This window comes from Phycodurus eques, chromosome 8 (assembly GCF_024500275.1).
Source record: "Phycodurus eques isolate BA_2022a chromosome 8, UOR_Pequ_1.1, whole genome shotgun sequence".
NCBI lineage: Eukaryota > Metazoa > Chordata > Actinopteri > Syngnathiformes > Syngnathidae > Phycodurus > Phycodurus eques.
In genome coordinates, this window is record NC_084532.1 from 23,966,916 (window position 1) to 23,979,346 (window position 12,431).

At 42.0% G+C, this 12,431-nt stretch overlaps 1 protein-coding gene across 4 annotated transcripts in view; it reads left to right on the forward strand.

Annotated features, from left to right (window-relative positions):
- ralgps2 (Ral GEF with PH domain and SH3 binding motif 2) overlaps positions 1-12,431 on the forward strand; it is an 86,096-nt gene that overhangs the window by 34,424 nt on the left and 39,241 nt on the right. For all 4 annotated transcript variants that reach the window (XM_061682840.1, XM_061682844.1, XM_061682843.1 and 1 more), the window contains exons 6-9: positions 7,179-7,262; positions 11,390-11,479; positions 11,569-11,661; positions 12,113-12,239. In XM_061682840.1, coding sequence (XP_061538824.1) covers positions 7,179-7,262; positions 11,390-11,479; positions 11,569-11,661; positions 12,113-12,239 — 394 coding nt within the window. The remainder of the gene's footprint in view (positions 1-7,178; positions 7,263-11,389; positions 11,480-11,568; positions 11,662-12,112; positions 12,240-12,431) is intronic.

Below are 12,431 nucleotides of genomic sequence, written 5' to 3' on the forward strand. Positions count from 1 at the left end.
CTCCACTGGATTAATTCAAAGTATTCGAGTTTATTAAAAAATGTCACTAATGAAAGCTAACCTATGTTTGACATTATTGCTTTACGGTCAATTTTGTTCAATCGGAAGCATGGTGGTCTGCTACAGTGGTCTCCAACCACTGGCCTGCGAACCCTTATCAGGCCACACCGATAGATGGAAAAGAAATGAAAAAAATTAGCGGAGTGGGAAATGGGTGGGAGTCAGCTTGGGTTACATGGAGACTCTAAATTGTCCATAGGTGTGAGTGTGACTGGTTGTTTGTCTCTCTGTGCCGGTTGTGCCGTGTGATTGACCGGCAACCAGTCCAAGGTGTGTCTCACTTCTCTTGCCAGAGGTCAACTTATTTTATTTGAAAAATATAATTTGTCCATGGCTGTGAATGTGAGGATGAAGAATTGTTGGTCTGTATGTGCCCTGTGTTTGGCTGGCAACCAGGCCGCCAAAAGTCAACATAGGTTAAAAGACTCTAGTGAATGTGAGTGCTTGTTTGTCTATACACTGTGTTCTGTGATTGAGTGGTGACCAGTTTAGGGTGTACCCTGCTTTTCTGATGACCATATAGCAATCGCTATAGAAAATGGACAGATTAATTTGGTCGATTTTATTGAATTGAGGCAAAATGGAGTGCACGTCTTTGCTGTTACAAAGGGGCTGTGGATTCAGTCTCAACTAGTTTGTTTGGTTCCATAGGAGACAAGAATTATAGTACATAGTATACACTACACCATGTGTATGTGGCACAATGACACATCACCAAACACAAATAGCCCCCACCCGCCACCATGTCAACAACTTCGAGCAATCAAGTATGTGCCAGTTATCAGAAGCTAATGCTAATTTGTGCATATAGCAAAAGTTATATGTTGTTGTTACCTTTTCACTTTGGCATGATAGCAGGGCCGTCGTGCTTGTGGGGAGTGTTTCTGCATGATAGTGTATTACACAGTCACTTAAAAATGTCTCTGAAACTTTACCCAGCCTGCCCAATCGTGTGATGGGTGGGGAAAAACACGGTGTGGGGGTGGTTATATTATGTACATTAGCTGAATTGTGATGTCACAGTTTTGAATGCAGAATGGCTCTCACAGACACATTTTCAGAGATGGATCAAAGATTTAATTCATTGTTTCATTTCAATCTTGTTGGCTGAGCAGGCATTCCAGAGACCCAACTATTTGTATAAAAGCCATTGAACTATCCATTTTCCATATCGTCCCTTTAAGTTCAGTGCCACCTTGAATTGAAATTGGTGACCGGCTTGTCTTGAATTGAAAAGTCCTTTGGGAACTATTTGTCATCTGTCTATACCCAGAGACTTGACTGCAGACAGTCTTGACTATGTCTTTCCCATTCAGATGTTTGAAAGTTAATCATCTCAAGCTGGGAGTCGATGAAATATTAAGTGACAGAGCGCGTTTGCCTCTCAGTCACTCATGACCACATCACCCAAGTGAGTTATGTGGTGTGTCGCCTGTCTGCCAAGCCTCACTTTTTCAAGTTCTTGGGAAACATGGCTATCAGATTGCATTTTATATCCCGATGTGTGTCAGTGTGTGCCTTTCTCGCACGTCCACACTATGGAAATCCCATGAAAATGTCAGGCTTGTAAAGGGAAGGTTCTGTTTCTAGAGCATGGCCTCCTGTAGTCTTAATGGCTTCCAGTGCTGTACTGATTTAGACGTACAGTATGTAGTGTACAAAACGGCATGTCTTAAGTGAAAAGGTTGGTGGGGGGTATTAATTTACAGTCTTGATGCGGATGGATGAGCATACAGTGTCAAGAGTACCTCCAGCTTGCATATAGCAAATCTTCCTTTTTAAACCAGATTGTAAACTTAACTTTCCAGATACCATCTGTGCCCGGCAGACCTCCTGTGATGTCCCACAATGCATGAACCTCCAAAGATTATGCCTTTTATATAGAACCAGCTCAAGCAGGATACAGTAAATCCCCCACTATTTGCAGGGATAGGGACCGAGCCCTAGCCCGATTAGCAAAATACGGTGTCCCGACAATTTTATTTGAACTATTATTACCTGTATTAAACATTTCCAATGTAAATAAGCCACAAATTTAAAGTTTTGGTTTGTTGGATCCCCCCCCCCCCCCCCCCCCCTTGTAGGATATGCTTTATTTCTCCTGAAAACAAAAACAGATTTTTATTTAAAAAAAGAAAATGCCACGTTAAGTTATCAACTTCCACAGAAAGAATTGTAATATTGTTTATTTTTATAGATGAGAAAATAAAAATGCTACCTCTAGGAGAAACTTTTCCTTCAAATATAATCCTTACACCCCGTAAAGGGACCAAAAAAACTTGACAAATTTGACACTCCAGAGAGAAGTGTTAACAAGTGCCAAATTTGAATGAATAAACAAATCTCAAATTGTATTTAAAAAAACAAAAAACCCTAGGGCTGCAGGACTGTGTAGGCGTGTCCCGTGAATGGCAACGCGGAACCCTCAGTTGTCAATCAGGTACGTGTCTATGGCTCTGTGCGGCTTATGCAGCTACGAGCTGAATGTGGCTGTGTCTATTAAACCGTTAACTTTCCTTGATGTTTTGCTTTTATGTGGACGCACACACGACACAAAACCAAGTGAGGCGACAACTTCTTGGAGAGCCGACGCCATACTGGCGAGTTTGCTAGCTCGTTAGCTTGCTAGCCAGTTAGCTTGCGAGCTATCCCATGCCAGAGCCGTTGAGTTCGCCCCGGCCTTTGCGAGGGCAGCACGTGGGTGCACACAGCAGAGACACTGTTGCCCACATAACACAAAACACAACACTTCAGGGAAGATGCATTTTTTGTGATTGTAGGCGTAGCGTCATTATCAGCTACGCTGTAGTGGTAGATGTGGGCCACGTTATTATCAATAAGGATGTGGAAATTGCATCACATAGCCACTGAATGACCTTGGTACTTACAGAGTGGGGGAGGACCGACTCATGCCAGAAGCCCAAGTGGGCCCCGTTTTATCCTAGGCCCTAAAATCCGTACAACTGAAATGATAAAAAACAGTTTGCTATATATCAACAAGTCAGTCCTAAATTGTTCTCAGTCTGCACATTTTTAGCACTTCAAACATAGTTAATGTCTTTAGAAACAAAACACGAAAACAACACACAAAAACAAACATTTGTAGCGTTCAATTTAACATCAGTAAATAAACAAATTCCATGTCAGTGCCATTCATACAGACAAGTGAAGTAACCCCTTGAAAAAACAAGCAGTGTAAAGGGAACTATGGTTGTATCATCAGTCTGATACAATGGATGATTTTTCACGGCACACTGGTTAGAAATCACTGATCTCGACAGACTGTGTCAAAGGTTGCTCTGCAGACTTGGCGTGATAACGCGCTGTGTAATTTTACTGCTCTTGACAAATGATCAATCAAGTGGCCAGTAGCAAAAGAGCGTTATTTAAAGTCATTGCTCTCCAATGGTGTGCATAGGAAAAGCTAGTAACGTTGGCTGGGACATAGAGCAGATCCCAGCCAGAGTCTACACTTTGGAGGCACCATTGTGTTATACGACTCCCCTTATCCCTGTCGTAATTCTCTCTTTACGCTCCCCAGGTTGTTGTTTTTTATCAAAACAAGAGAGAACAAGTGTGTCTGTTGACCTGCGGCAGTAAACTTGGCAGCGTACAACAATCAGTCAAAGATTCTCCTCGGTCTCGCCGCAAGTTGTTCACATCATCAATAATCGCTGTTTTCCTTTGTGTCATTTGGTTTGAGCGAATCCCTCTCCCATCTCTTGTCTTCCACCACAAGCGCGCTTGCTCAATCAATTTTTCCATCATACCTCCGCTCTTGTCCTGGTAGGCTGCACGTTCTCAGTTCTCCCAGAGTACCCGACGTTGCTGGTTTCCGTTTAGAATGTAGACAATGAGAAAAGAAACCGCTGCGGTATCCCTCATGAGGTCATCCACATCTGTGGTTGTGCTGCAGCTGGTTATCTTATTCTGCACCGAGCAGTACGTTTACATGACATCTTAGGACATTACAGAAAGAGCACAGAAATCCTCAAATAGGTTTTTTTTCAGCAAATAATTGTAGTCATGTTCCACAGAAAATTGCAAAAGAAGGTGATTTGCAAATTTGCGGGGGTTTACTGTAATTTGAGCCAGAGTAAAAACTGTGGCCATCGTGTTTTTGGAAATTGTGGACGTCGTGTCCTCCGGGCCAAAGAGGAAAAGAACCATCCGGACTGTTATGGACGCAAAGTTCAAAAGCCAGCATCTGTGATGGTATGGGGCTGTGTTAGTGCCAATGACATGGGTAAGTTACACATCTGTGGAGGCACCATTAATGCTGAAAGGTAAATACAGGTTTTGGAGAAACATATGCTGCCATCCAAGCAACGTCTTTTTCATGGACGCCCCTGCTTATTTCAGCAAGACTATGCCAAACCACATTCTGCACGTGTTACAACAGCGTGGCTCCGTAGTAAAAGTGTGTGGGTACAAGACTGGCCTGCCTGCAGTCCAGACCTGTCTCCTATTGAAAATTTGTGGTGCATTATGAAGCGTAAAATACGACAACGGAGACCCCGGACTGTTGAACAGCTGAAGCTGTACATCAAGCAAAAATGGGAAAGAATTCCACCTACAAAGCGTCAACAATTAGTGTACTCAGTTCCCAAACGTTTATTGAATGTTGTTAAAAGAAAAGGTGATGTAACACAGTGGTAAACATGACCCTGTCCCAGCTGTTTTGGAACGTGTTGTAGCCATAAAATTCTAGTCTTTGTAGTGTATTCAATTAAATTTAGGTTGCAAATCATTGTATTCTGTTCTTCCATGGAATTGGGGTTGTAGTTTCTTCAATGTTGCCCCATGAACAGATATCATAAAATATTTACGAATATGTGATTGACGTACTGACTTCTGTGTATATAATGTAAACTTCTAAATCATAACACACCCGTATAACCTGCTCCACACTTTGATCATGTGACAAGTATATGGTTTCAAATCAGTGAATAGGTAGAAAAGTAACACAGTCTGTCTAAACTCAGTTCAAATCAACTACTAATGTAATGTAAAATCCTAAAGCATAACTCATCATATAGCTAACATTTGTCATACATGATGAGCGTATGACAACAAATCAGTCGGTGAGTAGCTAGCTAACATCTTCTTTTATTTTCACAACAACCGCTAATGTAACCAGAGAAAATAGCTTTATTGTCATGGTCACAGGAACAATGAAAATCAGTGAACAAACAACAAAGAAGTAGACATAAACACACAATAGTTGACTTCTCAGCTTTTTAAAAACTGCTCGTCGATTTAAGAACAAAAAATGCATGGAGGACGTTAGGTCCACTTCAGGGTTCTCGAACGAAGCCTGAAGTCGATGTTGCTCAGCTCTTCAGGCTTCTTTAGGCTCACCTGACAGGTCTAGTTGTCTCTGGATTGAGGGGCCAGTGTAATTTGCTGAGATTTTGCGGTCTTAAAGGGTTTTGGTCACCTCCCTGGGCTTCCGATTGGTGGTCATGAGCTGTCAAGACCATACAGTGCCTTTGTTCAGGAATAGTCACGCAGTGGCGTGGATGCTGGAGACTTGGATGATTGCCGTTACCTAAATAGGGGAAGCACAATGTACTAAATAAACAGTTGCTTCACCTCAGTGAGACGGGCTCCTGCTTTCTGGCGCAGCCACATCCTGGCTCCGTGCAGGCCGGTGATGATCCCATAAGGGCCTCTACATCCTTGTCTGGGCTGTACCACCATTTTGGACTGAGGTCTCAACTCACCGTTGTCTGCTTTCACCATTTGTCATGAGATACTGCAAGTGCAGAGGTCCAAATGCTGTCCAGCTATGTCCGGTTATGTTACCTGAAGTTTCTATACAGACGGTCACACACGGGTTAGTGTGTGCAGTCCTCATACAGCTGATGATGTTTTGCTTCAAGTTGAGCGGGCTGCCAGGGATTAGGAAACTTTTTTTTTATTCATTTATTTTTTTCCCCCAGCCATGTTACATCAGTGTCCTTGGCCTCTGGACAGCCAGACAGGCGGCAGTTGAAGGAAGAGCTGAGCCTCTCTGGTGGTCTTTACGTCGTTACCTTGGTGGCAGAATACATACTTTTCAAAAGTGGGATAATGGAAGGTTTTCTCTAGGGAATTTAAAGGTCCTATGCCATCAAAATAGCCATTCTTTCTGTTTTATGCTTAAGCCAAAATGAGTCTGTGACATGGATTAAGTTTGACATTTATGTGGTTAGTCGAATGAATTCCAAAGGTTAATAAACAACATAAGGCTTGCAAAATGGGTGGATTTAAAATCGCCCACATTGTGATGTAGCTGCTCACTTCATGGTTGATACCCACCCTTTCAGCTGAATGACAACACGGCATTTACGGCTTTTAAGCGAGCAAGTCTCAGCCATACAAATGTTGTTTTACAACAATACTTAACTATAGTTCTAATTATTTACATAACTGTGGTGGATGAAATTGCAAAGCTTGCATTTACTGTCGTAAGCGATGATCGTCGCAGCAGTTTCAATTCAAACCAATGGGAAGGATGAAGAATATAACCTCAAATATTCCCCTTTTAATTTTCGCTAAGGTCCCCTTTTAGATCATTATCCCTATTAGTGGGCAAACAATCCAACGCTTGGTGAATTGTGCTTCAAGATGATGAGTAAGACATTAAAGGACGCGACGTCCCTATGAACGCTTGGCCACACCAAGCCCCTAGACGCTAGTAGACGCCGTGATGTGGATCAGTCAGATGAGCTATTTTCATGTTTAAATTGGGGAAGATGAGTGATTCAGAAAGATCTAATCTTATTTACATGTTGCATATTCCTGAGAAATCCGACCTTTTAAACTGCCAGGTGTAAAAGACCAACTAAAATAGCGTGAAAAATGACATTCTTGGCATTTCCAAACCAAATTATCTTGCAAATCCGATAAAAGGACGTGAGAGATTATGGGAGGGGGAAATTATGACATGGGCCCTTTTAGATATTTCGTATATCACTGAATGCAGTTTTTAATTTTATAACCATTCATCTCTTTCCTCCCTCTTGGTGACCTGCAAGCAGACGTTTGGTTAAAAAAAAAAAAAAAACTGGCTGTGCTCTGGCGCCGCATGTCAATTCCCTTGATTGTGTGTGTGTGTGCGTGTGTGTGTTCAGGAGCTGTCAAGCTGCGGTTGGAACAAGAAGGAAAAACACAGCTCGGCTCCTAACGTCGTGGCCTTCACTCGCAGGTTCAACCAGGTGAGCATTTGCGTCATCTGCGGTCACAAGTCATCCAGGGTAAAAATCATTGGAAATTCAAATGCATCTACAACTGGGCAGATTTACTACACCTCATCCTTCCACCGTTGTCCTCCTTTTCTATCCTTCATGTAGCAAATCATCACTCTTGAGTATTTAATTTTGCTTGTCGCACACATAATAACCTTCCAGGCCATCTCGCTCCTGCTTATAAGTCAGTCTAAATGGTGTATGTCCATCCATCCATTCTCCACACTGCTTATCCTGTTCAGGGTCGCAGGGCGCTGGAGCCTATCCCAGCTGACTTCGGGCGAAAGGTGGTCTACACACTGAATTGGTCGCCAGTCAGTCGCAGGGCACATATAGACACGGACAATCATTCGCACTCACATTCACACAGTCACTAAGTGGGAACTGAATCCACGCTGCCTGCACCAAAGTCAGGAGAGCGTACCACTACAAATGGTGTATGTAATATATAAAATCGTTTATTTTGATAATAAAACAATTGTTGTAATGAATTTTAGAATTTTATATAGTTCATCAATTATTTAATACAGTATGTTTACATAAACCAATTACTTAATAAAATAAATCAGTAAACACTATCATTTCACTCGTAATATGTAGAATTTTTGTTTTGTTGATATTGCGGCTACGATTATAACAATTAATTTTTAAACTTGCTTGCTGTTCAAAAAAAATAAGTTGTGTGTAAAGTATTTTAATATTTTTAAAAATGTTAAGATAAAAATAACCATATGTAATACTGAACTATGGATGTAAAATGTTTTATTTTACTAATTTTCATTGTATTTTTTAAAAGAAATGTCTTTACCAACATTTTGAAATAAATAGAAAAATTATTTTAATTCACAAATTTTAGGGGGGAAAAGCCTGCTGAAATAATGCAACACACTGTGGTCCTAATAGCATAATTCCCTAAGTCATTTTTGAAAGTGTTCGGGAAGAAGAAAAAGTACAACAAATTCAACAAACAAGAAGAGCCTACTTGCCTCACTTCAACGTTTATACATTACTATGACCTGGACGACTCTACACAGACGTAAAGGAAAAACATGCATTTTTTTAGCAGGCACATAGGTATTTTTTATTAATATTGTGACGGTAAGGTAAAAATGACAAACAATTATGCTATTAGGTTTATGACATCGGATTCATCAATCCATCCATTTTCACCACCGCTTATTCTCACTAGTCGCAGGCGTGCTGGAGCCTATCCCTGCCAATTGCAGGGCATGTAGAAACGGACAACCATTCGCACTCACATTCACACCTACGGGCAATTTAGAGTCTTCAATTAACATACACATGCATATTTTGGGGATGTGGGAGGAAACTGGAGTATCTGGAGAAAAGCCACGCAGGCACGGGAAGAACATGTAAACCGGTAAGGCCAGAGTTGAACCTGGGTCCTCAGAACTGTGAGGCAGATGTGCTAACCAGTCGTCAATATGTGGCCAACCAGGGCAATATGTGGCCTTAGTGTCATACTTTGCCCACCCTTGGCATAGATAGGCATCTGGAATGTATAGTTTTTTTTTTTTCAGAAAATTGTGGGCATTGTTACAAAGAAATGCTTTTTAATCCTGTCCACTGGGCTCCTTTAAGCCCTCCTTCAGCGCACAGTGTAAACGGATGAGACCATCCAGCAAGAATGAGTTGCTAAGGAAACCAGTCTTTGCGTGGCAGATCCCAAACGGTGATTCAAGATGCCGGGTGCTCAAACCCCAGCCAAGGAAATTAGCTGGTTGGATAATGGGATTGGGCTGCTGGACTCCCGTCGAGCAGCAATAATCCTCGTCCTTCACTCGTGGCTTTGTTGGCACTGGTGTACGCCAGGGGTGGAGCCCAGCCAGACAATTAAACGAGAGGCACAGATAATAATTTACAGCCTGTGTTTACGAATGCGCAGCAGTCTGACTTTATGAGTTCTGTCACAAATGCTGATGCAGTAATGACTTACATCCTGCAATACCAGATGTAAATGCCAGAGTTCCACAGATTAATGGACATGCAGAGATAGCGGACTGTCACACACACTCAACTAGCTTTAATCACATTATATATTCCATCATTGGTTCCAAGGCGTTACAAATATTAATCTTTAGTCACCTTCAGACCATTAAATGGGTTGCTCCTGTGTCCAAATCTGCTGGCCTTGGTTTATTTGATTGTTCTCGACTTGTATGTGCTTTTCAGTTCAGTTTGGTCTCCAGTGACTCCACATGCTGTGAACGTGGCAATCAATAGCTCCCCTTTTGCACGTAGATCTTGAGCTGATCCACCTTTGCATTCTACACAGAAGACAACAAAGCAGGATAAATTGTGCTGGATGTTGGTGCTTTGCCACTTACTCCTTACATTCTTGACCAATAAGAGTCTCGCGTTGTTTGTTGTGGCTGATTTTGGTTCACTGGCGGGTGTTTCTTGTTAGCAGAACTGGACCGAGTTTGCAAACCCATAGGTGTGGATGCACCCTTAAAGGGATTATACGTTAAATTGACTTTTTAATGGCTTCTTTACAAAAAGTTGGCTCTCTGAAGTCCACCATAATTTTCACCAAGTGTGAAATTACAAAACCAAGGACAAGAGGGTCTTTGGTTTACGATGGTCAAAACATAAGACGGAACTCTGTTGTTGGGTTAAGGCGATGTTCTGTCTTATGTTGTGAGCGTTGTAAACCGAGGACCCCATATGCAAATGTTTGGGTCTCTCCTGAAACATCTTGTCCACCCATTAAGTATTAAATGGTACTCAACCAAGGAAATCTTTGGTTAGCTGGCTTTCCCAAAATGTGTCTGTAAGCGAGCCCTTCTGAATGCTTAATTGTTCCTTGTCGACCACTTGCTAAGTGACTTGTAATACGGAGGGTGATGAAGTGATGCCTTCACTCGTGAAAATACAATTTTGGGGCCTTTTTTGGCAAGGTTCATAGTTGCTTTTTTAGACTCGGGGCTCAGCGAGTAACTCTGCTCTTAGTAGTCTAGGTTACAAGACCTATACTCGACATAGAGGGGGTCAAGCTGAGCTATGGTGGGGGGAAAATGCATAATCCATCCATCCATCCATTTTCTACCACTTGTCCTCATTAGAGTCGCTAGTGATCTGGAGCCTATCCCAGGTGACTTTGGCCAGGGTACAGCCTGGAGTGGTTGCCAGACAATGACAGGGCGCATATAGACCAAGAACTATCCACACACCTATTCCCAATTTAGTTTTTAATGACACTATCCTTTGCTTCTAGCATGTTTTTCAAATGTTAAAGGATGTTAGAGTACCTGGAGAAAACCCACACAAGCACAGGGAGAACATGTAAACTTCACACAGGAAAGCTGCAGCCAAGATTCAAACCCTTAGAACTGTGAGGCAGACGTGCCAACCACTACCACTATGCTGCCCAACATTACTCAATGGAAAATAAGTTAATAATAAGCAGATTTTTTTGTTGTTGCTACAATACCTGCATAGATGGAAGGTGGTAGTGAAAAGAGAATGAGAAGGGAGTCGTTGGATAAACTTATCACTCCACAGCTCCTTGCCTTCTTCCTTGAAAGAAAAACAACCCACGGGGATCTTTCCAGGAAAGAGTAGGCAAAGACAGCTGAGGGGTCATAACGTGTGCACAGCCCACACAGCGCACTGGGACTCAACATACCTCTGTGCTGCTGTGTTGTTATAGTACACTGTAGGAGAGAAGGCGCAAGAGTACAGAATTTGAATTAGATGGCCTTTTGTCTGCGTTTGGACGTACAGTCCCCTCCAAATTAATTAATTTGAGACAAAAGTTCAGAATTCCAGCTTTTATTTCATGGTATTTACATCTAGATGTGTTAAACAACTCAGGACAGAGCACCTTTTGTTTGAAGCCACCCACTTTTCAAGCAGCAGTTAGCAGATAGTAAACAATTCTTCAAAAATATGCTATAAAATATATGAGGAGCTAAGCATGATAGGCCACAGTCTCCTCGAGAACGATTTCTAACAAGCCAAAACTCTTGATAAGGACTCTGCAGAATGTCACACACTTTGTCATGGGTTTATATGGAGTCTCCTTTTGCTCAGCTAGTATTTCTTACATTTCTACTTCTGTGTGTTTGATCCAGACCAGTTTCTGGGTGGTACGGGAGATCCTCCACGCGCAGACACTGAAGATCAGAGCCGAGGTGCTGAGTCTATACATCCGAACTGCCAAGGTAGACGCATCCCCCACCTCTGCATAACTTGACCTTAAGTTCTGCCGATTGTTTCCATTGAAAACATGACTGTCTCGTCTTTATCGTAGAAATTGTGCGAAATGAACAACCTCCACGCCGTGATGGCGGTGGTGTCGGGCCTGCAGAGCGCTCCTATCTTCAGGCTCACTAAAACATGGGCGGTGGGTATGTTCATCCCCACTTTGACACCAAGTCCCCGTTTATTTAGTGAGCATTTGGTGACACACAAACAAAAGGCTAATGAAAACTAACACACATGACAAAACAAGATGGGTGACTAAGTGAGGGGAAACAATGTCAAAAGATTATGTTGAAATTCCACTTTTAGACTTGTTTGTACATCTCAACCCCTCTGGCTCTGGTGGCCATTTGTGTCCATCTCGTTTTTTTGTTTGTTTGTTTTACTCTAAATGATTTTAGCTGTGTTAATGCAAATAAGGAAACTCCCAAATGTGAGGATTTTTGTCTTTTTTTTCTAACATTATCTCTTTGAATATATCAATAGTAGTCTGTTCACATCAAGTTGTACCATTTGGTTTCCTACAAATTACATTATTCATTTTTGGAAAAGTGTGAATGACTTATAACAATCCCATCTTTGCATCCTTCCAGTTACTGAGTCGCAAGGACAAGGCCATGTTTGACCGTCTCGACTTCCTGATGTCCAAAGAGGACAATTACAAGCGTTTGCGGGACTACATAAGCAGCCAGAGCATGGTGTCATGTATACCATACCTAGGTAACACACACACACACACGCCTTACATTAACCTTTAGCCCATAAACAAAGGTGTAAATCAATACATAATGCTATGCTCACTCATACCCGTGTGTAGCAAACCAGTTTTTGCATGCCATTGTGCTATTTTGCATACACATTGCTAAACCTGAGTGGTAAAGGACACTTCAAGGTTTTACAAAACACTTTTAA